Source organism: Aquila chrysaetos, chromosome 12 (genome assembly GCF_900496995.4).
Source record: "Aquila chrysaetos chrysaetos chromosome 12, bAquChr1.4, whole genome shotgun sequence".
Lineage (NCBI taxonomy): Eukaryota > Metazoa > Chordata > Aves > Accipitriformes > Accipitridae > Aquila > Aquila chrysaetos.
This window is the reverse complement of record NC_044015.1, coordinates 24,238,676-24,265,255: the sequence shown is the minus strand read 5'-3', so window position 1 is coordinate 24,265,255 and position 26,580 is coordinate 24,238,676. Positions and strand designations below refer to the sequence as shown.

The window sequence follows — 26,580 nt, the reverse complement described above, 5'->3', positions numbered from 1 at the left end:
ATTAGAATGAGAAAATATGGTGCTTTTTTGTCTTAATGGGGAGAAGAAAGTGAGACCCTTGACTGAGTGTTTGTAACTCAGTGATGAGCTAAGGAGGTGGGCAAGGACTGGAACATCTGTAGTTACGCTCGGCGATGGTCTTGCCTAGCTTAGTGCTGGTGTTATGCGCCACAAAACACAGCCTCTGCCATTCCTAAGTACCTGCATGTTCTGCTCCAGCGCAGCAACATTGCATTGGCTAAAGACAAATTACCATGGTTACTCCTTGCAGTAATCTTTAAATGATCCAGAACTGTTTTGCGAGGGGAATTAACCTTTTATAGTCCTCTGGTACATAACAAAGCTGATGCACAGTGGCAGAAAATACTGTTGTGAATCTATACAAACTTGAAAAGCACTGTTTCAAAATACACTTAAGCTAAAACATTTTATTGGCAGTTGTAGGACTTCTGCGTGGTGACTTGGCTGAGATGCATGAGGAAGGTAATACCTAGCTATTGCTGTGTGCTAAGTGAGACTTGAAGCGTGTGCTGTAAAGCTGCTTCTTAGGTTAAACCTCTTCTATAGGACTCCATCTGTGGGGGGGGAGGCAGAGGATGTATTCCTAGGCTCTAGCAGTCCAGCACATACAATTACGCACTATAAGACAAATGTGTCTTGGTTAAACCATGAAGCTATGCCTGTGACTACGGTATTGACACTCTACAAACAGAAGTGAACATGTAAACAGCATTAAATCTAGGTATCTTCACTGAATACTATTTATTTTTCCTTTCCCCACCCCAGGTTAGACGTATAATGAAGATCTTTGAACCAGCGGATATACAAACTTGCTAAAGATGTCTGTTCCAAGCCAACACCGTTCTATTATTATTAACCCTCCCCCGCCAGAATATATAAATAACAACAATAGTGGTTGTCAAACAAACCAACTTCAGTACTTACAGAGGGTGGTCATGAAAGCCATGTGGAGACACAACTTCTCGTGGCCATTTCACCAGCCTGTAGATGCAGCAGCACTGAATCTTCCTGTAAGAACCATTTTGGAATTGGACTATCAGTATATAAAGTATTACAGGACTTATGAATTGATGTTAGTTTAAAAGAGTTTTTTCTGATGCAACAGATCATGAAAGGCTACTTTTGTATATGAAGTGCTTTCATTAATCCAAGTCTGCAAGAAAACTGTGTTTTTTCTTTGGTTCATACTAAATACTGCATCTTTGTTCATTTGCTTTCTGATCTGAGACTGTAGTAAATCAATATTTCTAAGAGATAATAAGAATACTTAGACAGGCCTCTTGGAGTTTCTGGATGTTGGTATTCTGTCTTGTCTTCTTTCCACCTCCCTGCTGGTTTAGCCGTATTTCTTAACACAGCATATAATGAGTATTTTCTGTTGTCTTTGAGATTTTTATTTTCAATAGGAGGCAGCTAGCCTCTTTCAATGTCAAATACTTTATGATGGGAAAGCAGATCTGATTGACCCTAAAGTCAATAGGCAAATCTGGACCCAGTTTTGTGCATAGAAGTAATTACACTTGTAGTACTACTTAATTTCAAATCAACTTTGGCATCTTGCTCTGAAGTTTCTAGAGGAATTCAATGTCCCTGCAAAAATAGGGAAGAAAGAGATGTGGTGTTCTCATCGTACCACAGTGGTAGAATATTCTAGGAAATAGAAGATCTGATGCTTAAATTCTTGTTCTGTATTGCCTGGTGGGTTTCATTTACATTACAATTTAATTGCAACAAAGTGAATTAATATAATGTCTTGTGACAAATTGTTTTAATTCAGGTATCTTTAGACTCCAGTTTTGGTTCACCCCAGCTTTTTCAGTCAAATGAAAACATTGCTTATTCACACAGTGGTATTTCAAATGACCTGGAAGATACTGCTCCTGATAGAGAAGTAGAAAGGTGTTAAATAAAACCATGGTACATTTCCCTTTTTTTTTTCTTTCTTTCTCCTCCAGCTTAAGCAATTTTATTTAGTTCTCTCAAATTGAGAGACTAATTCTACAAAATCATTGGTTCTGTTTAGAGCAGACAAAAGCCTTTATCTGCAACTGTTTCTCATGACAAACTCATTTTGTCAGTTTGTCCAAAAGCACAGACAAAGTGACTATCTTTCTGTGTCTTTTCTTACCCTTTTTCCTTCTTGGAAGGAACTGTCACTTAAGGTTAATATTAAGGGTCATTCAATCAGAATTGCAAACATTTGCAGCTGGCCTCAGGCCAGTTCTGCCTCTCTGGATTTCTAAGGCAGCCACTTGACTTTCTAAAAGTATGTGTTAGTTCAACCACTGCACAATAACAAGCAAACCTCTGGCTCCATGGCAAAGACAATTAAGGCATTTGCCTCCTTTGCCCCTCTCCTCCATGTGTTAGAAGACGCAGAATGGACAATATTTAATTATTAGCTGAGTTATTTAAAAGTTTTCTTGGTTTTGTTTTGGTAAATTCAACAGTCTGCATTTAGCTTTTTTTTTTTTATTATTTCACTGAAACAGTTTGTTAGGACAGCTTTAGAAGACTCTTGAAGTAGTAGTAACTTCACCCAATTACGATGTATATGTGAATTTGCTGGGGATATTCCTGTTCTGATTTCTTAAATGTGCCAGCAGGGAATTAGCCTCATGCTCTTAATCATAAGTTTTTAGCCGTGCTACTAAAATAATCACAAAAGTTCACATTCCAGCTGCCTTTCAGTCATATTGCCACATCTTCACTAGACTAACCCTGAGAGGAGAGGCAATATAGCCCAGGGGATGAAGTATTTGATCAGCTACTGTGAAAACTCAGCGGCTTCTTTTTGTCAGTGACTGAGTCTTTGTCAAAGTCTGTCTTTGGCTTCTTTTCCCCCTGTTCTGTAAACTGGAGTGCTACTTCAAGTAAATGGCTTTGAGATAACAAATGAGAAGTATGTATACTTTTCATAAGTATTGCTACTACCAGTATAGCTTTGGATCCTATTGAAAATTTTATATAAAAAAGCAAGGAGAAAATATGAGGTGAAGAGTTCCTGAACACTTACTTCTGTGGTACCTATGATTATAGTTTTCCTTTAAATAAAATATTCATTCTAACATAAATTGCAAGAGAGGACAATTGCATTAACTTCCATAACTTGATGTGTCAGAATCTTCATGTCCTAATATCAAAGATATCTGTTGTGTGACTAACTCTTTCAAAACCACAGGATTATTACAGTATTATAAAGAAACCTATGGACTTGAGCACCATTAAAAAGCGTCTGGAACACAATTACTACACAAAAGCTGCAGAATGCATTGAAGACTTTAAAACTATGTTCTTGAACTGTTACATATATAACAAGGTATGTGAAACGCAACCTCTTACCAGTAACCAATTCTATTGAACAATACAAACAAGTTTAAAACAATCAAATAGTTATTAGAGCCTGCACTAAATCAATGTCTTCATGATTTTTTTTGAACTGTTTTCTCTGAAAGGTGGGAGGGATTTGTTGCTAGGGTTGACTGGGGGCATGTAAGGGATGTCTAGCCTGCTGTTACAACTAAGTGCATAGTCTTTTCTGCACAAGGATTCCACCTGCAAAACCTCTGGGTTTTAGTTGCAGAGACCATGAACAGCAAGCACCATGTAACTGCTGTACAAGTTTAAGGCTAGCAACCTTGGCTTGGGTTTAAGGCTAGCCATGCTCTGCTCCTCCAACAAGTTTAACCAACCTAACTTGAAGTATGAGCATCTCCCTGTGCTTGGATGTTTGTTGGCTCTGTCTTCATACCTTTAAGCGTCAACAGCTTTCTTCAGAACATAGGAATGAATAAGGGAGTTACAGATCTGCCCCCTTTTCCCTTTGGTGGCGGAAGTATGTGGATATAAAACAAGTAGGACTGTGCAATGGGACAGTGGGAGAAAGAGTATTTCAATAAAGAAGCAACTTGTATTAAAGTGAATTGGGTGGGCAGGGATCGCAAGGACTTGTAGATCCCTCTGGTACTGGTGGCTTCTTTTAATCTGTTGGTGTAGGATGTTGTAGACTGTTTATTTTACAAAGTAGCCCTCCATTACTGCATCCTCTCCTTTACTCTGAATGCTACTGACTATATTTTGCAGCCAGGTGATGACATTGTGTTTATGGCCCAAGAACTAGAAAAAGTATTTTTGCAGAAAATAGCCCAAATGCCACCAGAAGAAAAACTAGTGATTCTCAACAAAGGAAAGAGAAAAGGAAAGAAGCCAGAAGGTAAGGCCTGTATTATGTCAATATATGAAACAAGTAAAAGCTGGAAACAGGGAATCCTCTGTAGCTTGTCACAACTCAACGCTAGAGCAGTCAGGGTGTTCTCCACTCTTCCCGGAACGTATCAGACAAATAACAACATTGCTATAAGGCTTTAGCAGATTCAGTGCAACCATAATATTTTCATAGGTACTAGCTAAATTTCCTGTTTTCTACTAATGAAGTGTGTTTAAGACGGGGTAAAAATCAGAATTAACCACTTCATCAGTAGTGTGATAGCATAGCTTCACATGCAAACTTCCGGTAAAATGCAGTGCTCTTGCCCACGAAAAGGATGATTCAGTCAAGACATCTCAAACTTTTGAGGAAATTGCATAGGAATTGCTTGAAGCAACATTGGGAAGACTAACTGCAAGCGGCCAGGTGATTAGCTGCAACTTATTACTCATCACTGAGTTCCTATGTCTTTTTAATTGCTCTTACAACCTGTTTCACTTGTACAAAGTACTCGTTTCTACATCTAAGCTCTCAACATTGCCAAAGAATAAATATTTATATTGTGCCTGGAATCACATGTGCATCTCAGTGGGTCAACCTGGAGACCTCCAAGGTAGTATTCCAAACTGGCCTGGATGTACTGCTGTCAGTTGTTGGGGAAATCTTAGCTGTGTTTTGAAAGAGCTGCAACAGTTCTTTACCCTGATACCTCTTAATTATTTGACTTCTGACAGCCATGGAGCAGTGATGTTAGCTAGCTCAGTTCTTACTGGGTCACTTAACAGATGCTCTTATTTAGCTATGCAACTATACAGCTCTTCAGGGTCTCCTGATGAATTAATTTGCTTCCTGTTACTGCTGTTTGTGGTGCAGTGGTCCTTGTTGCTGGTAGTATATGAAAGAAATATTTCTTCAAAATAGTATTACAGTTTGATAGATCTCTGTAGCTTTTTCCTCAAGGTATGTTTGAGGAGCAACACTACCTTTCAGTGATCTGGTAGACAGATATGGAAAAACAGTGGGTTTCTTGGTCCTTTCAAGAATTTTTAGGGGGTTAGGAGGAAGAGCCTACTCAGCTGCCTTCCTGCTCTTACTAGCTTATTTGAGTAAAATCTCAAGCAATTCATTGCCTTGGCAGAATATCTTGATTGAACAGGTAGAAGTGACTCCCAGAAAAGGTTTCTGTTGAGAAATGTGTCGGAAGCTGAGTTAGCTTTTTGGTTCTCAAATGACTGCAACAATTTGTTGAGATGCTTTCGTAACACCATCTTGCCAGTATTAATGGTGTTTTAAGTCCCCTTGTTCCTTTTGCACACACAAACATGCAGCTTGTACAAATTTTGAAATGTTCTAATCACTTCTTGAATTGGATAGTAGAGCACACTGCTACGATCAAGGAAATATTTCTGTCCTGTCTTTGCAGACTTTGGCTTTAGAGACAGACCTATACACACAGCTTATTTCCCTTTTAAAAAAAAAAAAAAAAGGCAACTGACTTCCATTTCAGAGAATGTTATGGTGTTTCTCAGTGTTGTGTTATATAAACTAATAGGTGTGAACATTTGTGGGAACTAAACAGAATCACACAGCTGGAAAAGACATTACTAATCTAACCAGCCAAATCAAATGCAGAAAAACATTGGTCTAAACTGTCCTCAAACCAGCGATGGAGATCTGTAATAAGGCTAAGCAATATATGCAGGTCTTAACTATGCTTATGAAACTTGAACTTTCCTGATGCAGTTTGATGCACCCTTTGCTGCGTGGTCTTTGTTGTCCTGGTTTTGGCTGGGATAGAGTTAATTTGCTTTCTATTAGCTGGTATGGTGTTATGTTTTGGATTCAGTATGAGAAGAATGTTGATAACACACTGATGTTTCTCAGTTGTTGCTAAGTAGTGTTTAGATTAAGTCAAGGATTTCTCAGCTTCTGATGCCCAGCCAGTAGGAAGGCTGGAGGGGCACAAGAAGCTGGGAGGGGACACAGCCAGGACAACTGACCCAAACTGGCCAAAGGGGTATTCCATACCATGTGACGTCATGCCCAGTATATAAACTGGGAGGAGTTGGCCTGGGGGGGATCACTGCTTGGGAACTAACTGGGCATTGGCTGGCGAGTGGTGAGCAACTGCATTCTGCATCACTTGTTTTGTATATTCCAATGCTTTTATTATTGTAATTTTATTATTATTATCATCATTATTATTTTCTTCCTTTTTGTCCTATTAAACTGTTCTTATCTCAAGCCACAAGTTTTATCTCTCTCCCCTATCCCACTGGGTGGGGGGGAAGTGAGTGAGTGACTGCGTGGTGCTTAGTTGCTGGCTGGGGTTAAACCACAACGATGTGTATGTAGAAAACAATTCGATTCTCTTGGCAAGAACATTTTTACAATGTACAGATTTTAGTGTGATGTCTCTTTAATCTTCCCCCTGAGGTTAATCCACAGCTTTGTTGAAACCAAATATGCATAACTTGGTACAGTATTCTAGCTGAGGTACTAATGGTGCTGAGTAGAGGAGGATACTAATATTGCTATATGTAACACTGCTCATTTGTATTTATTTGTATAGTTTTGGTGTGGAAGAGTGGTTCTGTTGACAACTGCTCCATTTGATCATGAAAGAAATTACCTGCAACATTTAAGACCTAACTTTAAAACTTTGTTTTAAAATAACCAGAAACACAGCAATTCAACCCTGGGACTTCAAACGAACAAACCACAATGCAGAAACAAGCTGAAAGCAATGAGCAGCCTCCAGTGATGACTCAAGAGCTACAGCAGGTTACACTAGCTCCTTTGTCTGCAGCTCAGCTGACTGCTTTAATGCCAGCTGCAGCCCGTATAACAAAAGTAAGTTTCCTCTAACTTTCAGAAAGAAAGGTATTGAAATTGCTCCTTCAGGCAGTAATAGCAAAGCCATAGGAGCCATGCGTATTGCAGTATCTTCTCAAAATTTCTATTGTGTTAGAAGATAGTAAGAGATCTCTATTAAATCTTCTAGGTCTCTGCTAAATAACTGGGCCAGTACTAATTCTAGAAACTAAGCAGAAATTGGGATGACTGCTTGGTACATCTCTTCTTATAAATGTGGTTTTAAAAATGTTGTTCTCAAAGAAACAAAGTGAACTTTAAGATGGTCATTCTTGAAGCATACTACTATACTTCTACAAGCTTCACCTTGATGTAGAAACTGTTCTTTTCTTGAGATGTAGATAATGGTTTTAGTATTAAAATAAAGCTCTTTCTAAGTCTGCTTAATAACTTCTCATGGTTTTCAATGTAAATCAAATGCTTGATTTCCCAAAAATAGCATGTTTGCTTAAATGCTGTGTAACTAGCCTGGAAGGTGTTTGTAGCTCACAAAAGCAAATTCTTGTTAACTGTAATCTGAATTGTATGTGAACATCTGACATTTTCATCAGATAAACGCTCTTGTATTGACTTGGTTTTGGTTTTGCTCTTCCAGTGAGGAGTAGGGACATGTGCCAGGCTCTCCTACAGTGTATATTTACACTTTGCTGAGAAGTCTGAACACTGATGACAAAGCACAAGTTGTACCGCTTCCAAACCAAATACCACCCAGGTTAAAGAAAAATAGAGATAAACCTTGTACGTAAAGCCCTCAACTAGGCTTAAAATGAATTGCAGTAATGTTTCCCCTTCCAATGGCAGTCATCCTGTGGTAACTTCATAACCTCCCAGCTCCTTGGAGTCTTCTCAATTGGCTACAAACTGACCACAACCTGACCTGCAGGTACACCCTGTTCTTTCCTTTACATCTAAGATTGAGTTTGGCATGATGATCTAATGCCTTGTAGGTTTTCAGTCTAAACTTGGGGAAGTGCCACATCCTGCTCTGGCTTCAGTAGCTGTAAAAGTTCTGACACTTGTGTGTAGTCTGAAATCTGACCGTTCTCTCACTGTATTTTAGACTGTAAATACACCTGTATTTTAGACTGTAAAATTTTCTTTTCCTAGGCAAAAAAAGGTGTGAAAAGGAAGGCTGACACTACAACTCCTACTACTTCAATATTCACAGCAAGCGGTGAAGCTTCTACAACATTTAATGAAAGAAAAGCTGTTAAAGCATACAGAGGTGAAAATGAATGTATGATACCAAATAAACTTCAGAAGAGACGCTTGCCAGATTCTCAACAGTCACCTGAAATTCTTAAAAAGATTCAGTTGCCAGAACAACTAAAACATTGTAAAGAAATACTTAAAGAAATGTTTTCAAAGAAACATGCAGCGTATGCGTGGCCTTTCTTAAAACCTGATGCTGCATTTTTCTCACTTGGTGAGAACCAAGGGATCACCAAACACCCTACAGACCTGGGAACCATTAAAGTAAGCATGTTTCAGACAGAATTGGACTACTTGTGTGCTTGCTTGAATAACTTGTGTAATGACTGGATTTTAATAGTGTTAGCTGAAAAGGTGTCATGAAAGCTGCTTCTCCTTTGAAAGAAATAATGGGCATAGAAACCATGTACATTTATCTCTCTCAACAAACTAAGCCACAGCTCACTGAAGAAAGTCTTCTAAGTCTCATCGTGACTATGTGCATAGTGGCTAATCTACTTATCTGTTGAACAAGCTAATGTAAGTAGCAAGGGAATTACCATCTTCATGAAGCACTTCCAAGCAGGCTGCATATTATGTATCTTTCAGTCTGTATACACAATGCTGTTGCTAATGCTCTATAAAACAAAATACAATTCTGTAATGTCAACTTCTGCTTCTCTCTGAATCTCATTATCCTTGCTGAAGTGCCCTGGAACATCAACACTGGATATTTATGTGACACCTTTCAGATTTTCTGTGAAAATGAACCCTTCTAGATGGAGTTTTGTGGCCAGTGCTTTGTGAACACAAGGCACATCTGTCTGGGGTTGAAGTATTTAGCCATGTTAAGATCCACCTTTTGTGGGGAGGGTTGAATTTCAATAGTCTATTGAATTATGTTGAAAACTGCCTTGCACAATATAATGGTTATTTCCCAATTTCTAGCCCATTACTTTGACTCAAACAATTATGGAATAGGCTTTGTATAAATACCATGCTTGTACTCAGCACTTGTTTTTGATTCTATGACCAAATAAAGTCACCTGAACATTGTTGTCTGGACCTAGTGCTGAAACTAGTACTAGAAAATCCTTGGAGCAATTACAGCTAGCACATCTTTTTAAAAGAGGAATTCTCTTACTTTGTTAAAGGGACAATGCTGAAATGAGAAGCAGGTCTTTCCATAATGGTTCTTACAATATTTATTGTCTTGATACAAGCTGAACCTTATACTGGATGTCAAAATTCTTGTTCCTCCTCTTTCTGCCAGTTCATGGTGATGCTCTCTACTTTTAAGCTCTAAATGTGTGTTAATTTTCTTTTCCCCCAGAAGAAAATGGATAATTTTGAATATAGTGATATACAAGAATTTGCTACTGATATTAGATTAATGTTCATGAGCTGCTACAAACGTAATTCTCCAGACCATGAAATAGTTGCTATGGCAAGAAAACTTCAGGTGAGTTATCACTTAAGTCAGATTTGAAAAAGAGTAGGACTATGAGATTCCTTTGCAGTAATCTCATACCCTGATGTAGCATCTACTAATGTTACCAAATATTGTGTTGCTGTGTAGCTCTGGAAAGCAAGCAGCAACTTCATAATGCTTTTAGAAATCTGAAAAACATGCTGATCTCTCTGGTGTTCCCAAACCTAACTCTTTAGGATGTTTTTGAGATGCACTTTGCCAAAATTCCCGATGAAGCTGTTGCAAGTGTTCCTTTGCCACAGCCTACAAGAGAAATGACAGAAGCTTATTCCAGTGAGAGCAGTAATGATGACTCTTCAGAAGAAAAATCATCTGAAGACTCTGAACAAGAGAGAACAGAGCACCTTGCAAAGCTTCAGGAGCAAGTAAGCATTAGTAGTCAGTGTGCATGACTTTTATAATGTCTCTGATAGTGCCACTAAGGCTTAGCACCAAGAATCAGTATTTAAAAGATTCTGTAGTCATTTGCTTTTCTTAATACAGAACTTCATTCCTGTTTGGAAGCGCCTGAATAGTGCCTTAGCAAATATGAACTGGTTTTAGTGAACCATTGCTCTAGTACTCTTGCCTACCATTTTTTCTCAAACTTTTAAAAAATAAAACTGTTGCTGTGGTATGATGAGAGCATTCAAATACTCTACACATAGCTTAGTGGCATATTCTTCTAACAATGGCATTTCCTTCAAATGGTTAAAGAGCTCTATTCTTATGCTCAGTCTCTTTTGAGCCACACCAAAGCAAGTCATTAAATTCTACTTCAGAAAGCTCAGTGTGAAGTAAAATTGAAGGAATCTCATGCTAATGTGAAGCATGGCTTTGCTTCACTGGTTAAGAGTGGAATGGGTCTTGCTTTTTCTTGAACATAATGCTTTAACCTGCTGCTGCTATATTCATAAACTGTGGGGGAAATTACCATTTGTTCTGCTAGTCGAATGAGGGACAGTTTAGTTTTCAGTATTTGTCAGAGTAGCATATACAACATCAATTTATGAATACAGGCATGAGGACAACTGAAAGTCTACAAGAAAGCCTTTGCAATAGTGAAGTATTTCAGTGTGTCTGAATTCTAATTCTCATCATCCTTCCATCTTCCTTCTAATTCCTATGAGGTTTAAACAAACTTGCATTAGGTCTTTCTCTGAAGCTGTTAGTACTTCCCAACTAGCCATCTTATATCGCAAAATATCTGGGGTTTATGCATTGAAGATGCACAAGCCCAGTCCCACTAGCCTAATTCAATAATGCTGTAGAGGTCTAACCTAATAAGGCACTTATGTGCTTCCCAAATGCTTGAAATTAGAGAGGCTGCTGGATACTCCCACAGTGATTTTTTTTTTTTTTTTTTATTATTCTTCACAGAATGCTAGAAGACATATGCTGTTGTAAGGCTACTTATTTTATGTAGGCATTTCTATCTCCCATATCTATAGGCAGTGACTAATCTATAATATAGTAAGATGCTTGGAAAATAAACCTCATTTGGAAAGCAAACTTCCTATTAATATCCACTCAGCTGCTACAAATCTCCTGTGATATTTAGGACCAGTTTATTGTTCCTCCTACACTGCCTAAGATTATCAGTTTGGGTGTTTTTGTGTTTTTGGTTTTTTTTTTTTTGCTTTTGATAGCTTAAAGCAGTTCACCAGCAGTTGCGGGCTTTGACAAGAGCATACTTACCTAGACTGAAAAAGAAAAAAGGGAAGGCTAAAAGGGAGAAAAGTAAAAACAAGGAAAAAGCTAAAATAAAAAGCCTGATTCAAAAGAAGAAAAATCTAAAACACAAGAAGAAATCTAAGAAAAAGCTGTCTTTAAACATGTAAGTGTGGGGGACTTGTGTGGGTGTCAAATTATTTTAAAGTGCTGTCACTGCAGTATACTTTTTTCTTGCAGTCAATCAAAGAAAACCATGCAGCAGGTCTTGTTGGCACATAAGTCAGAAGATGAAGATGGTGCCAAACCTATGAATTATGATGAAAAACGACAGTTGAGTTTGGACATAAATAGACTCCCTGGAGATAAGCTTGGGAAGGTAGTCCATATAATACAGTCAAGAGAACCTTCACTGAGGAACTCTAACCCTGATGAGATTGAAATAGACTTTGAAACTTTAAAGGCTTCAACACTCAGAGAACTAGAAAAGTATGTGGCAACCTGTTTGAGGAAGAGACCAAGAAAGCAGCGGGGTATGTAGCATAAATGATGTTTTAAAAAAAACCAACCAAACAAAAAAACCAAACAACAACAACAACAACAAAAAAACTAGATTTGTTTTCTGGTTTGCTGCAATGTTAACTTCTGTTTCACATGCAGCTGAAAAAGCAACAAAGTCAAAACAACCTAATTCCGAGAGGAAACAAGAGCTAGAGAAGAGACTACTGGATGTCAATGGTCAACTGAACCCAAAGAAGGAGAACTTCAAGTGTAATGTTACTCTTACTTTCATTCATTTGCAACAGAAATAGCTTAAAGTGGCATTCTCCACTTGGACTTATGTACTGTTAGACAGCTGGGGACTTTCTCCTCAGAACAGTTGAGGTCTTAAGCTTCCCATTGCTGGTCTTAAGATTCTTCCTGTTGAGTGAGCTGGAGTCACAGCAGTAAATTTGATCAGTTACTTGTCCTGTCTAAAACAACTTCCTTATTCTTCACCTAATCCTTTATTACAGGTAAAGATGATAACAGCTTCAGAGCTTAAGGGACACTGAACACCTTCCTTATGCTGACACATGAAAACATGGTGGGGAGGAGTGTTCCACAGTCTATGTATTTGTTTGAAATTCACTTTTTGTGTCTTAGAGATTCAAGAATAACAAAATCTAATTATACTTGTTATATTACAGCCTCACTAATGGTGTCACACTAGCAAAAGTTCTGCATCAGTGACAGGTGTGCTGTGTTGTCTTGGTCTTAAAGAAGTGCCCTGGGAGAATTAATTCAGTTTTTCAGGCAATAATGTGTTTCAATATCAAAGCCAGAAATTCAGTACATAGTTGAGCATATCTACGCTTACCGGTGGTTCTTGTCAGGGACTGAGAACAGATCAATGTAGCTGATGCAACCAGTAAGGTCGAGTTGTTCCTCATTAAACTAGTGAGTGCTATTATTGTCCTCTATTGGATATCTATATCTATTAAGCAGTTATAAAACCAGTTAGTTGAAATGATAGAAGCAGCCCTGCAAGACACAGGCTTGCATCCAGCATTAGTTCAGCCAACAGTCTTCTGGTCTGGTATACATGATGGCTTGAAACCATCCTAGAAAGAAAAGCTTAAAGAAGCAGCTGAAATCAATTGTGAAGGATATGTTGCAGGGAGAGGTAGGAGGCAGGCCAGGGAATCTTTACAACTGGCATCTGGCTTGTTTACAAGGAAGGGCTTAAGCTGGCCCTTAAAGACTTGTGTCCAGGGAAACAGGTATCCATGTAGCTTCTCATTTTCAAAGCTTCCATCAGAGCAACACACTTTGAAAAAGCTTTTTGACTGCGAAATCACTAGAAACAGAGTTAAATCAGCCCTGCAGATGCAAAATAGTCAGATGGTGGGGAGGTGGTAAAAGATGACAATTTTGGCTTGGGAAAGAGGAGAGTTGGCTATAGACAAAGACCTCAGCATGCAAGTCTCGCAGCAGCAGCAAGCACAGAAACAGGCTCTTAACTGTGGGAAGACTTATGGGGGAAAATTGGTTGAATTGTGTTTTAAGACAGCACAGTTTTAACCTACTTTAGGGTTGTAAGTTGTGTGATTACAGCTCCTCCTTGGCTATTTCATTCATTCAGCTAGCTTGCTGCTGGTAAATGTCCCTCTATAAAAGTCTCAAAACCACTGCTAAATGGATAGTGGACAAGGAAATGGCAGAAGATCAACTGTTATGTGGGAGAACAGACCTAACAAGGTTGATCCTAGTCTTGTATGCAAAGACTGCTCCACTGCAGGTTGTTCTAAACTCTTTCTTTTTTTCCTGCAGTTGAGAACAACGCTGAGTCCAGTATGGGACCAAGCAGACTAAGCGACAGCAGTAACAGCAGCAGCTCCTTAGACTCTGGCAGCAGTACTAGCAGTGGTTCTGGTTCTAGCTCCTCAGATAGCAGTGACCCTGAATCAGGTCAGAAAGCTTTATTTTGTGTTTATGTAGGCAAAACATCTGCTTCCTCAGTTAGCATCTACTGTTCCACATGCCTACCAAGGTTTTCAGTTACCCTTGTAGGTTTGCTCCATGTTGAAGGCTCAATTCCAGTGCTATTAAATGTCTTAATGCTGAGTTTGTAGGTTAAAAAAAACAAACAAAACCAAACACTACAACATCTACTCGACTTATCAGTGAAAAACTCCAGGGACCAAAATCAGCTAGCAAGAGGTCTGTGTATCTAACCTGGAGACTTGACTATTAGGCTATAGCTTACTCTTGTGGTTTTGATTCCTTTTTGAAAGTGTGATTTACTTTATTTTCATCTTCTGGTCTGCAGCATGAAGGGTGTCCGTAAGCTGAGGGACAAAAGTGCCAACAGCATTGACTGTAGAGCCAAAGTCTACCATGGTGCTTAAGCTGTCCCAAGCTTGTTCAGGGAACAAGCTGCAGCATCAGGCTATCAGAATGTTGTTTCTCTTTGTACACAGAACTCTTTAGTTTTCTAGGACAGAATAGATCTGCCAAACGGGAGGTCTACAATGTAGATATCTGTGTGAAGTAATGGTGTAAGGTGAGATGAATGCTCAACCCTCTGCAGTGTGGGGAAGCAAACACAGTGAAGTCATTGACGGTAGCAAAGGCCTTGATCCTGCAGTAATCTTTGTGGTCTCTTTTTATATCTGGGAGAAGCTCTCTAAACATATCAAGCTGAAGTCAAAGTATTCAAGATAAGAATGTTCCTTTCACTGTGAGGTTTGGCTCTCTACATAAAACTGCAACTCACATCTTGTATGTGTGAATAATGAAACATATGCGAATGACTGATTTTTTTTTTTTTTTTTCCTCTCCTCTATCCCCCTCTTTCTGCCCACCTCGCTGTATTTACAGTTACAGAAACCTGCTCAAAACAGACTGGAGCCATGCAGAACTGTCCAACTTCTATGGAAAAGGCTAAGGTAAACTGATTGGAATGGATACAACATTTTTGCCCTAAAGTTATTTGTTACATACAATGGTACTGGAAATGACACAATTTTATCAGGAAATAATGAATATGGCTTGAATGCTACTTGTTCTGTGGGACTGATTTACATGGAGACGTAAAATCTGCTGTTTGTTAAGAGTAGCTTATGTATCTGTATAGAAACTGATGTACTGGGAGAACTCCTTAGGCTTTTACCTCTTAAAATCATTGTGAAAACTCCATGTTGGGTGGAGGAGAAAGGAAAAGAGGGGAAGAATGCTCCACACACCCCACCCATCCACCCCACCCACCCCCAAAAAAGGAAAATTCTCTCCAACTTGATCTCAGAGTATAGAATTGACCTAATAAGTGGGGTACACACTGTTTAAATATTTTTTCTTTATCTATGAATAACCTCACTTCTACACCTGAAAATAAATAAATTGTACAATATACTAGTAATTTTCAGGGTATTTTATGTTACTTATTACTATGGTATTATTATGAGAAACAGCAGGTTTTATGTAGAAATAATTTTTAATGTCTCTAAGACTGAATTGCTCTATTCCTGTATTTACAGTGGGTGTTAATTTTTGTCAGGGTTAGGTACCTTTCACAATTTCCCTTGAAGCTACCAGAGATAGAGACCTTGGATTTCAAAGCAAGATCACAGCAAAGCCTTTGTTCTTCTTACAATAGACTAGCTTTCACTTCAAGTGCTTAGCTGGATACAGAAAACCAGGCTGCAAACTTATTCAGCTGCTCCTTCTGCATCTTCATAAGCAAAGACTGAGGGGAGGAATTATGCAACACCCTTTTTGTTTAAAAAGTGCAGCCTCTGCAGTGACAGAATGACAGCAATAAACTTGAGAAAACAGGATACAGGACTTAAGCTTCAGCTTGGTTATAACAGCCCCAACCGACCTTCTGAGTAACAACAAACATCGTACTTCAAATCCTCACATTACATTTTGTTCTTATGGGTTTTCTGTATCTGTCAGACCAAGGCAGTACACTTTACCTCATGGGTTTTTGCAGTCTAAACTCTCAGAAAATGCTAGACTAGTATTGCAATACAAGGACTACTGAACCCTATAAACAGTGGAAATGGGGGCAGTGGTGGGGATAGGGGATCAAATAGCTATAAAAATTAAGATTTAGCTGTATTAACTACAGCGATCTATTTCTAGAGAATACCGCTGTGTTTACAGAGGATATCCTGCAATGCTGTTCTGCAAGCACAGCCCTCACCTCTTACTAGTAGCTTGCAAAATTGTGGATCATCTGAACTGCAGCAGCCACCTCCCAATGTACTGCAGAGGCTCCAGCCTTTACAGAATAGATCATTTAAACCATCAGAACAAAACGCCCCGTCTCCCTCAGGTAACATCTTTATGGCAAAAATCATGGCTATATTTGACTGCTGAAGGAAGCGATGGCAGGACTAATGTTTGTATTGCCCAGTAAGTTTTTTTTGGAGGTTATCAAGTGGGTAATAGAAAAAGTTCTTGCAGGGTATGGATTATAAAGAGCATGATGTAAATACAAGTGTGGCAGCACTGAGGATTGGCTAGGATTTCAGATTACTGGGGCACTTGTGGTGGGGCAGAATAGTATTAAAACAGAAAGTGTTCATGCCTCCCTCCGATGAGATGGAAAATGATACCTTAATGAATCTAGGGTTACAGGAAGTGCTGAACACCTTAAGGTAGGAATTAGGTGCTTAAACCCATCACCACCACTCAAGTTCATGTTGGAAATCCCTATTAGCTGAATTTAAGGCTTGGTGCCATAGGCCCTCTGAATTGATTGCTGTTGTCTAGACATATCAAATATTAACTTGCTTAGAAACTTGATCCAAGAAGCTATTCTTTTCCCTCCCTCACTTCAAAAGGTCTAATAGCTTCAGACACTTCTGAGTTTTTGGTAAAAGACAACTTGACCTGCTAGCTGATTAACTCAAATCAGTTAAATACTAATTAAAAATTACTGTCTCAAATCATGCAGCTAGGATACATATCTTCATATCCAGTTAATCCACAGATCTAAACAGTGGCCTAATTTTGAGATGTAGGACTGCACTTTGTATGTTAGGGGAAAACATACACTACTTCTTTCTCAGGTGTAATCTCAGCTGTATCTGCTCTGCATGGTGCTCCAGACCAGCAAACTCCTCAGAGTACTCCAAGGACAAATCAGTCTTCTGTCACCCAGTGCACACATGCTTTTCCAGAGGTGAATACATGCTTCTCTCCAATGCATTAATTTCAAATAACTTGTTTAAAGCATGTTCTTATTCCTTTAAATAAGATCTAATATAATATTCCAGGCTTGAATTTGATGCAATGAAGGCCACCTAACTTTTGTTCCACACCTTATCTAACACCCCACTAACAAAGTGATTCTTATTCTTTAATAGGGCATTAATTCATTGACTGTTGGCTGCAACACAAAAGAAAAGAGTTTGGCTGATCAATGTATCAAGTTCATAATGTACTATAAAGCTTACTTTATTTCTTTTTGGTGCTATAGCCTAAACTTAAGTAATTCTTGCACACAGGTTAAAAGCCCACCCTGTAAACCTACAGTTTCACAAAAGAAATGGGCAGCTTATATCATATGTTCCTGTTTTCTAAAAATATCAATCTCATAGGCTCAGTAATACTCTGAAGACTCTAGGGGCTATCCTGGAGAAGTGTGTTACTTTTTCTTCCTGTTCCTAAAGCCATGGAAACCGTGGCTTTCAGGGTCAGAGATGAGGTTGTGAAATATTTAGTCACTGTTGATTTCTGTCTTAGTGTGTTCTTGGAGAGTATCCTGATTAGAAGGGCCTCTGTGTTACAAAGGAAGCTATTCATGTTACTGCAGCAGCATGATCTCTTCCATCTTAAGATGTTTAACTATCTTTCTCAACATGGCTTCAAACATAGCTGCTTTAGCCAGGTTTTAATAGCTTTTATTTTTTGAAATGGATTGAAATTACCTCTATGAGCACAAGAACATGTTTTGCAAGAAAGGAGGAAAAGCAACTCCCCCTTTCCCAGTTGCGTCCACTATCCAAGGCAGCAAGTAGCATCTGTTATGAGACTCAGGTTTGTGCAACAGTTTCCCTTGTTCAAGGGGATTACTACACAATCTTGCACAGAGAAAAACTACCACTGAACTGAAGTAATACAGCTGCCCTTCACCCTGATCTGTAAGCTAGAGTGAAGCAACCGGCTTTACAACAGTCAAAGCCAACTTCTATTATGTTGTACCATGTTAAAGGTTAAAGAACTTGTATCAGTTTCTCATACTCTACCCACTCCATCACTTGGGATCTCTGAGCAGTTTATGTGCTAAATTCAAAGTGTTAATGTAAGAACTTGCTTTGACTACCATAGTATGAATGAAATCTAATTCTGCCCTTGTGTTTACAGAAGCTAGAGCTGCAACAATTTACTGCTCTAAGCTTTTAAATCTTTAATCCTGCTGCTGTATAACAAAAATCTAAGTATTTAGCACTTCAGAATGTATTTTGAAGTCTAACTTGTCTTCTAGGTATCCAATGCAACTTCCCAGGTTGACAGTGCTGATTGGAGTAAACAAGCTGAGAAAACAATACAACTAGACAAATCAAATAAACTTCAGAACAAGGCCAGTGAGAGAACTGCTGATTCAGTATCCATAAGTCAAGGACAGAGTATGTATTGTCATAATAAAAACTGTAACTGATATCAGGGGTGCAAAGTTAAAAATGTATAAGAACCTGGTTTAAAGAAATAAAATGCTGAACACTTGTACATTAATCAGTTTGCAGAATAATGGAGGGGGTGCAGTTTTCCCTTGCTCTTTCTTTTTCTTTTTGGTTTGCTGCTTTAAAAAAAAAAAGGTTAAATGGATGTTTGGTTCTTGTTCTGTGTTAAGCTATATAAACCATATGACTTTGATTTAAGAACTTAGCTTTCTGAATTTAGTACTAGGGATAAGTAACCCAGTCTGCCAGGAAATCTGAGAGAACCGATGCTTCGATCTGTCGAACTTCACTGGCCTTTAAGCTGCCTTCTCCTGAAGCTTCATGGAGTTCTTTTCCCAGGCCACTTTGTGTGTATTTTGAGTTATCATCTCCAGCTCTTGGTGACAAGGATCTGACAGTAAAGCAATGTCAAACATGCTTTCACCGTGGAACAAACTTGCAATTATTACAAGAACACAGGTTCTCTGAAAGCTGCATTCCATATAGACATGCATCAGACTTCATACATATTTCAGATAAAGAATTCTGAACTGGACACTGAACATCTGTGCTGAGAGCCTAGTGTTACCAGACATGATTGTTTTGGTTCCTCTGTTACTCTTTCCTCTCTAGACTATGTGTATAGGCTTGAACAGGTGAGGGAACAAGCTTCTGAAAACTTGATGAAAATAAAAGGCACAGCTTTATCACCGATGAACTCTTTAATTGTTGCCAAAGAATAACTCTGAGTACTTGAGTTGTATTAAAGCGACTCTAAAAATGGAGATTTAATTCTCCAAGATGTTTTACTCAGTATTTTCATGGTCTTAACACACCTATCCATATACCTACTGACCCCTTTTGTTTAGATTTGTAGCAGCTGGAGCTGGTATATGGGTTCCATGGATTCAGCTAATGATCTTCACTTATAAAGTGTTGAGGCTGCCTAAAACTTGAATTCCTGTCCTGTGTACTGTGTGACTGTAACTACCACGATCCTGGTGTTATCTTAATATGTTAAAGGGCTGGGAAACTGAGCAGGAATAAATCAAGCTCACTGTTTTAATATTCATAGAAAAAAAGCATAGCCAAAATTTTTGAGAAAGCTTGCTCCCTTCCACACTTAATTGTTTACTGCTTAGTCTTTATTCCTCTTAAATGAGGATTAGGAATAGAAATTTAAGTTGTACTGTATCTACCTCTTCCCCTTTTTCAAGAGACAGTTGTGTGGACAGTTGTAGAGGATCTCCTGTGTTTAATACAGGAACTATCCAGTAATGAGACTCTGCCTTTGAGTACACTTGAACTTCAACATTATGTTGCATAACAGAGCTTATAATACTGTTATGTGAGTGTAGTTATCTGCCCCCTTCCATAACACAGTGGTGTTTAACTGTTCCTGCAATGATACATGCCCCAGCTGTGTTCAGTGTTGGTATCTTAGCCTTTCCACTATTAACTCCTATAGAAAACCAGGAGGTGGCGGGGGCGGGGAGACAGGATTTTTGCTTTTGTTTTTTTGAACAACAACAAAAACTTTGCTAATCTGGAACTGTTGTAGGGCATGTAATCTATTGATAGAAAAGCGTAGAGAGTGCTCAGTACTGTATGTGTCTACTTAGATCAAACCAAGGAAACTCATTTTAGAATTGGATGCTTACAGCAACTTGTTGAATTCTGTAGAGAATCCCACAGTCTCAGGCATTTCTGTGAGGTTACTTACATCTTCGAAGCAAGTTCTTGACTTTAGGCTTGTGACACCTCTGATGGTATGGGTGCAGGCTTGCTGTATCGCTGAATTCAGTGGTGGCTTGCTAAGAATCTTAACTTATGAAACCAGTAACCACAAGCTTCCCTTCAGATTAAAAAGCAGTGTCTTTCAATGAGAGGTTCTGTGAAGGCTGGCATTGCTGTAAATAGCTCTAAAATGCATGTTTCAAAGCCCATGGCTGCAAATGCTTTTGATGCAGCCTCATGTTCCTGTGTTATATCTAGAGCTTTAAGACAGACATGACTATAAACTTAAATTCATCTTAAGTTTGCTTCAGGTAGATCTTCTTGGTGGGTATAACAGGTTGATCGAATTGATCTTAACAATGGGGTTAGACATTTCTGAGTATGTGAAACTCTTGCTTTGGGGGCGGGGGGAGTATTCAGCGCTCAAGACTGTCAAGTTTCTTATATGAAGATTCAAGCTGTCTGCATGACAGAAAATGATTGATGAAAGAAAGATGACTATTGTATTGAGGGATACCTTAATACACTAGTTCTCTACTCTGGAGGAGAACAAGTGTCTGGTAACAGAATTTGTTCTAGGTAGACTTTGCTTAACTGGACCTGGAATCCACAAGAATGGAAATATCAGGATTTGGAACACTCTTCAATTGTACTTGAGAGACTTCAGAGGTCTTTCATCCTATTTTATTCCACTGTATAGTAAAAACTCTCCTGCTCACTTGCAATTATACCATCTCACAGGCAATGCATGGGAGCATAGGGTAAAGGCCAGGCACTGTTCTTGTCTTGACCTTTGGAGGCTGTGAGGTCTTTCTGAAAACACCTTTTAAGACAAACTGGCTGGGGGGTTGATACTCTGCCTTCAGCATTCTAGATTCAAACATCCAAAAACTTCATCCTTAGCATAAAAAAAAAAGTTATCTTCAGTTTCTTATTAAACATTCACTTAAAATAAATACTGAAACATCTCAAACTGCAGTAGAGAATCATTGCTGAATGATATAAAATATCTGTGTTGTTTATATGGGGTTCTAAAATAGTGGCTTTTCCAGAGTATACCTAAATTTTCATCCCAGAAGCTCTTTAGAAAAGGAATATAACGAAGTAGTACATAAGATTAAAAAAAAAAAACCCTACCCTACGACACATGGCTTTTCTTAACCATGTGGTATTCTGGCCCGTCCCTAGTATTACAAAAGTCTATTTTCAGGCTTACCATAATGACTGTAGGATATTTTATCTGTTCCTGCATTTAAAAAGTTTTTTGAAGTCTTAAAAGGTTTGGGGAAAGTGTTTTTCATGCAAAATAGCACGGATCTTCTACGGTAACACAGCATATCAGAACTGTTAATCTGAAGTTAGTATTGTCAGGATAGCACTTCTGCTTTGTCTGTGTAAGTGTTGGGGACTTTTTCCCTCACAAGTAATAAAGAGGTAACAGCATGGAGTATTCATGCATCCTGTAAGCGACTGGAAATGTGATGACTAGCCCTTACTGGCTGACCTATCTGCTTTTTTTAAAAAACAAACAAACAAAAAAAACAACAAAAAAGGAAATAGGCTGGAGAGCTTTAGGCAAAATGAGTTTACGTGATGAATGCAGTACTCTTAAATAAGGCTGGAATCAAAATGAAAGAGGGCTGGGTGGGGAGGGGACAGGAGGCGAGAAACTGGCGAGGTGCTGTGTTGAGACTTTCTCACAAAACTTTTTGGGCATTCCGCTGGGACCTCTCCTAGAATTAACCAGGAGTTAATTTCTCATCTGTAATTGAGCTTAACCATTCCTTTCTCTGCCCCAAACTGGAGGGAAGTGGTCCAGTTCAATTTAAGCTTAGGAAATGTTTGGGAGCATTTCTGTCTTTCTGAACTAAATAGTAAGAAAAAACGGTCGTGTAAATTCTTAAGTCAATTTCTAGAATGACTAAATTTTTATCGCTTTAATTTGAGGAAACGTAGTCCATAAAATCAACATTAGCGAAAAATCTTTTTTATTCTTCCATCAGGTCATCGTACACCTAATGATAAACCTAATGATAAAAACATGCTAAAGCTAAATTCCAAAATTCTTCCAAGAAAGGTAAGTGTTGCTCAAGTCCTATTTGAGAAGAGCTTGAGTATACTTACTAGGATCAGTAATTCCTTGTCCTGGGATCTTTTCTGAAAATCTGGTCTTTGATGATTCAAATATTTAGTGTCTGATAGGTCTTGGGCATTGTTATAACCTGTACAGATTTATCTCATTTCTAGTGCTAAAAAACAAACAAACAAAAATCTATGGGCTTTGATCATTTCAGAAGGTAAATGATATAAGATTAAGTTAAAAATAACATATTCATATTCTCATAAAAAATATGGCTTATGTTATCTAGTCTCAATACTTAAACAAGGAACTAGTGTTCCTTCATCTGGTTCTAATATTCAAGCTATTGGTGTGCTTTCCTTTGCAGATCGAGTAACAAAAATAAGACTAGTGTGGAATATAGCCTTGGGTACTATTGAAAAACCTGTTCTGAAACAGGATGATATGCTTTTGATGACATTATCACAATTGGGAAATAATCTGGAGGTTTTTATGAAAGTTAAGCAAAATATTTCCCAGCATACAATAGGTTATCTTAAATGGAGGAATAGAGGAATTTTCTTACCTATTATTTAAATTATTCTGTGGTAATCAGCCATTTGAAAACATCAGATCAGAATTACTAGTCTAAGTAATTAATCGTGTCAGCCTCCGGACCTAAAAAGTTTGTATATAGTCTGTTGAATTAAAATATTCTTAGGATTTTTCTTTAGGCACTTAGCTTTCAGAAAGCTATTAACTAACTTATTGAATTCAATTCCAAATATATCTTTCCTTCATAAACATGTGACCTTCTACTAGAAGCAGTACTACTTAAGAAAATTTAAGAATGCTGTGTTTATGCTGTTTTACACTGTGAAGAAAATGCCATGGGGGGGAGAAAACACAGATATTTAAAAGAAACAAAATCCACAAGGCTAACACAAAACTATTGTTACGTAAGGATTATGTATAGAAATGAGATGAATGTTCTCTGTATTAAAATATTGTCAATGGACCTTGCATAAGCTCAGTCTTGTGAATTCATATTTTCTGTAGTTAAAAAATGGAGAGGTGGACGTAAAGGTTCGGGTAAGAATAACTACAAATGCTAATGATTTTTAGCGTGTTGTTAAAGAATCTCAAAGTTGATGAGAAAACATATTGAAGTCTGCTTAGATTGCTGTATTTGCACTAATATTCTACCAAAGTAAGGATATTTTGTTGTAGATATTCCAAAATAGGTCCAGTCAAAGCAGCATTGTGCTAATGTAAGAGCTAAGCAGATAATGGATTAGTAGCTGTAGAGTATTTTTGCCTCTTCCATGTTTTCCTTTTTCTAATAACTTCAGGATACAGGATTTAAGAATATAGATTCCTGGGTAAACTTATGTAAAACAATGATGCTTCCAGCTCCAATAAAAACATCTGCTGAGAGTTTCAAACAGTTCAGGAAAGCAGCATTAAAGAAAAAGAGTGGGCAAGCACAGGAGTTAAAAAGGCCTCCGGTCCAAGCCAAGAGGGAAATGCACAACCTTCCTCAAGAAAAAGAGAGGTTTGTAACCACATATGTTTAAATAGTCTATTTTTTGCTTGTATGGTACTGGGTTATTCAGCCTATGGGCTTAGTTATTCAGCAACAAGTGGTTTGCATTAGGTAATTGCCATGTGTCAGCTGAAAGGGGAGCTGTACCACTCTAAGCACAACTGCACATCCAAAATGCACGAAGTGGCTTTTTCCCTTGCAAATCAGTTTAATTTCAGCAGTCAAAGAAACTCCTCAGGTGCTTTTTTTTTTTTTTTTTTTTTGGCCCCTGGAGCACTCAATCCCTCTGGTCATGACCAGAATTCACACCTGTCCTTAGTATCTTACTTCCCCATACCTGTAGCCAGGAAAATCCCCATCTTATTGGTATTGTAAGGGGAAGCAGGATAATCTAGTCTTCAAGAACTTGGTGTTCACATAGCTAAAGGAGTTCCAGGATGCACCACTTCGGACAGCAGAATTCTTTGCATTGCTGTAGAAAAATATATTCAATAGGCTACTGCTGTAGTATTCTTCCGTAGTTTTTTGCAACCACTGTTTTAGTGAGTGCCCACATATGTATCCTAGTCTGAGGTCTATTAATATGCTGAGTGGGATAAGTGACTACCTACTAATTACTGCACTGCAGTTATATCTTAGATTGCTGTTTCCCACCTTTTTGAAACTCCTGCTTCCTGTAATATTTCCCTCTTCAGGAGTCTTAATTTTTTTTTCTTGTCTGTTTGACCCAGCGAAAGATAAGTCTGAGCTGGTTCTTAAATTCTCCTGCTCCTCCCCGTTGCTGGCTGTATTAGAATAGGTCACTTGTTCGGAGTGTATTATTTTAACAAACAGAGCATTTGAGAGACTTAAGAGTACACTCCTTCAGAACACATAGTGAACAGTCCAGGCACCTTCAGCTACTACAGGTTGCCAAGAGGAGGAAACCAGGCACGTAGCTCTGTGGAATAAGACATTACAGATACTTGCCTGAAGTAAGTGAGCTCTACCTTAAATAACTAGTTGAAGAGGAGTAAGGAGAAGCAAAACATCACAGGGCAAGAAAGTAACAAAAAATCAAGCGTGTATGTCTTTCAAAGAAAGTGCATGTAAGTTTTGTGTAGCATATGTGTAAGTCCTGTGTGCATATAGATTGGAAATGGAACACAGGAAACCCTAACTTACTGCAGCCCAACAATTGCGTACACATACCTCTTGCAAAGGGAAGAAATTACTATGAATCAACATGTAAAACAGAACCACAGTTTGAATGCTATGCACTGATTCAAATTATTTGCAGAACTCTGTTCAGGTGCAAAGGCTTGTTATGAAGAAAAAGAAACAACTTTCATCCTATACCGATCTCTTTTCCTGTCTTTAAAGGTGCCATGAAGGCACAGGATTGAATGCCATGGCAGTGACAGACTGTGAGCCCCAAAAAGAAGGGCATAAGAGCAAACAACTGCCTGAAGCTCAACAAGGTACTCTTGTTCAAGACCGTAATTTGGCTAGAAAAATGGAACAGGAACGCAGGAGGAGAGAAGCAGTAAGTTGCTGATTCTTGCCAGCTGATTTTGTTTCAACTTCAGTAGAGAATTAAAAATGTTAGCTCAGGTCCTTATTTTAAAGGAATATGAAAAAACTATCTGCTTGGTCCTATTACTCCCATAAGCTTAGAATAATTGTGTGGTAAAATGAAGTTTTAAAGAGGAGTCCCTGCCCTCTGAATAATTTCAAACCTCAAGTCTTGCAAGCTGTCTATCCTCTTTAATATATGCCGTGTCAACAAAAGTGGTAGTCATACTGTTCTGGTCTGAAATATCAAAACGGAGCCTTTTTAAAACTAACTTACTGGTTTTATTGTTGTAGGTAACGAATGTTTTTTAATTGCTGCTTTTTTTAGATTAAACTTTTTTTTAAAATTCATAATATTGTATAATGGAAGGTGAAAACTGCAGTACGCAATCATGCTAGATTGAGATAAGGTCTACTGAAGCTTTTGTCCTGTTCACCTCTTTTCAGAGGGTTTCAACAACGTGCGCACTCAAACTTGTAATAACAGAGGAAGTGTACACTTTTGGGGAAGAAGCTTTGTAGTTTTTTCTTAAATCTTTATTAAATATTTGACCTGCATAGTATTCATTAATGTCTGATTGCTCTGAAAATACACTAATTTGCTTTCTTGCAGATGGCTTGTATAATTGATATGAATCTGCAGAGTGATATTATGGCATCTTTTGAAGAATACCTTGAGTGAAAGCTGTGGTTAATATAGAACTTCAACACTACTACAAACTACAACTTTGAAAATGTACTAGTTAGAAGCTTAAATGTTAAGACCACTTTAAAGAGCATGTAAGCTCCTCTAAAATGCTTAATATTAAAAGCTTGTTCATTGACACCTGAAGCATCACAAGATCTTTTTGCTGCTTGTTTATAATATATGTAATCTAGTCTGCTACACAGTGGAATGTAGTTATTTCAATTACAGTTTCATATGTTGTGTGTGTATATATATATGAGAAAATATCAGCTTTTTGATTCTTTTCTCATTTTTTTAAACCAATTTTTTTCAGAAACACTTGAGAATCTGTTATACCAAGCACAGCCAAACTCTTGTTTGACTGTATTAAATCATAGTATGCTAAATATGCACCTATAGAAACTACT

General features: G+C 38.2%; 1 protein-coding gene across 1 annotated transcript; it reads left to right on the top strand.

Annotated features, from left to right (window-relative positions):
* The first annotated feature begins 3,214 nt into the window (after window positions 1-3,214).
* On the top strand, window positions 3,215-26,580 carry BRDT (bromodomain testis associated). Its single transcript, XM_041127826.1, has 18 exons — window positions 3,215-3,340; window positions 4,105-4,234; window positions 6,909-7,081; window positions 8,210-8,578; window positions 9,627-9,755; window positions 9,962-10,150; window positions 11,414-11,601; window positions 11,676-11,968; window positions 12,096-12,206; window positions 13,749-13,886; window positions 14,799-14,866; window positions 16,065-16,257; window positions 16,997-17,109; window positions 18,415-18,556; window positions 22,330-22,403; window positions 23,738-23,940; window positions 25,294-25,456; window positions 26,099-26,580. Exons 1-18 carry the CDS (start codon window positions 3,230-3,232, stop codon window positions 26,165-26,167), a joined length of 2,856 nt encoding a protein of 951 aa, XP_040983760.1. The 5' UTR covers window positions 3,215-3,229; the 3' UTR covers window positions 26,168-26,580.

What these genes read in the sequence shown, in the direction of transcription:
- BRDT (XM_041127826.1), top strand. Translation starts at nt 3,230, where the DNA reads ATGGACTTGAGCACCATTAAAAAGCGTCTGGAACACAATTACTACACA. An exon ending in TTGCAAAGCTTCAGGAGCAA is followed by an intron (nt 10,151 to 11,413) that starts GTAAGCATTAGT and finishes TGCTTTTGATAG; the next exon opens with CTTAAAGCAGTTCACCAGCA. An exon ending in ATCCATAAGTCAAGGACAGA is followed by an intron (nt 18,557 to 22,329) that starts GTATGTATTGTC and finishes TTCTTCCATCAG; the next exon opens with GTCATCGTACACCTAATGAT.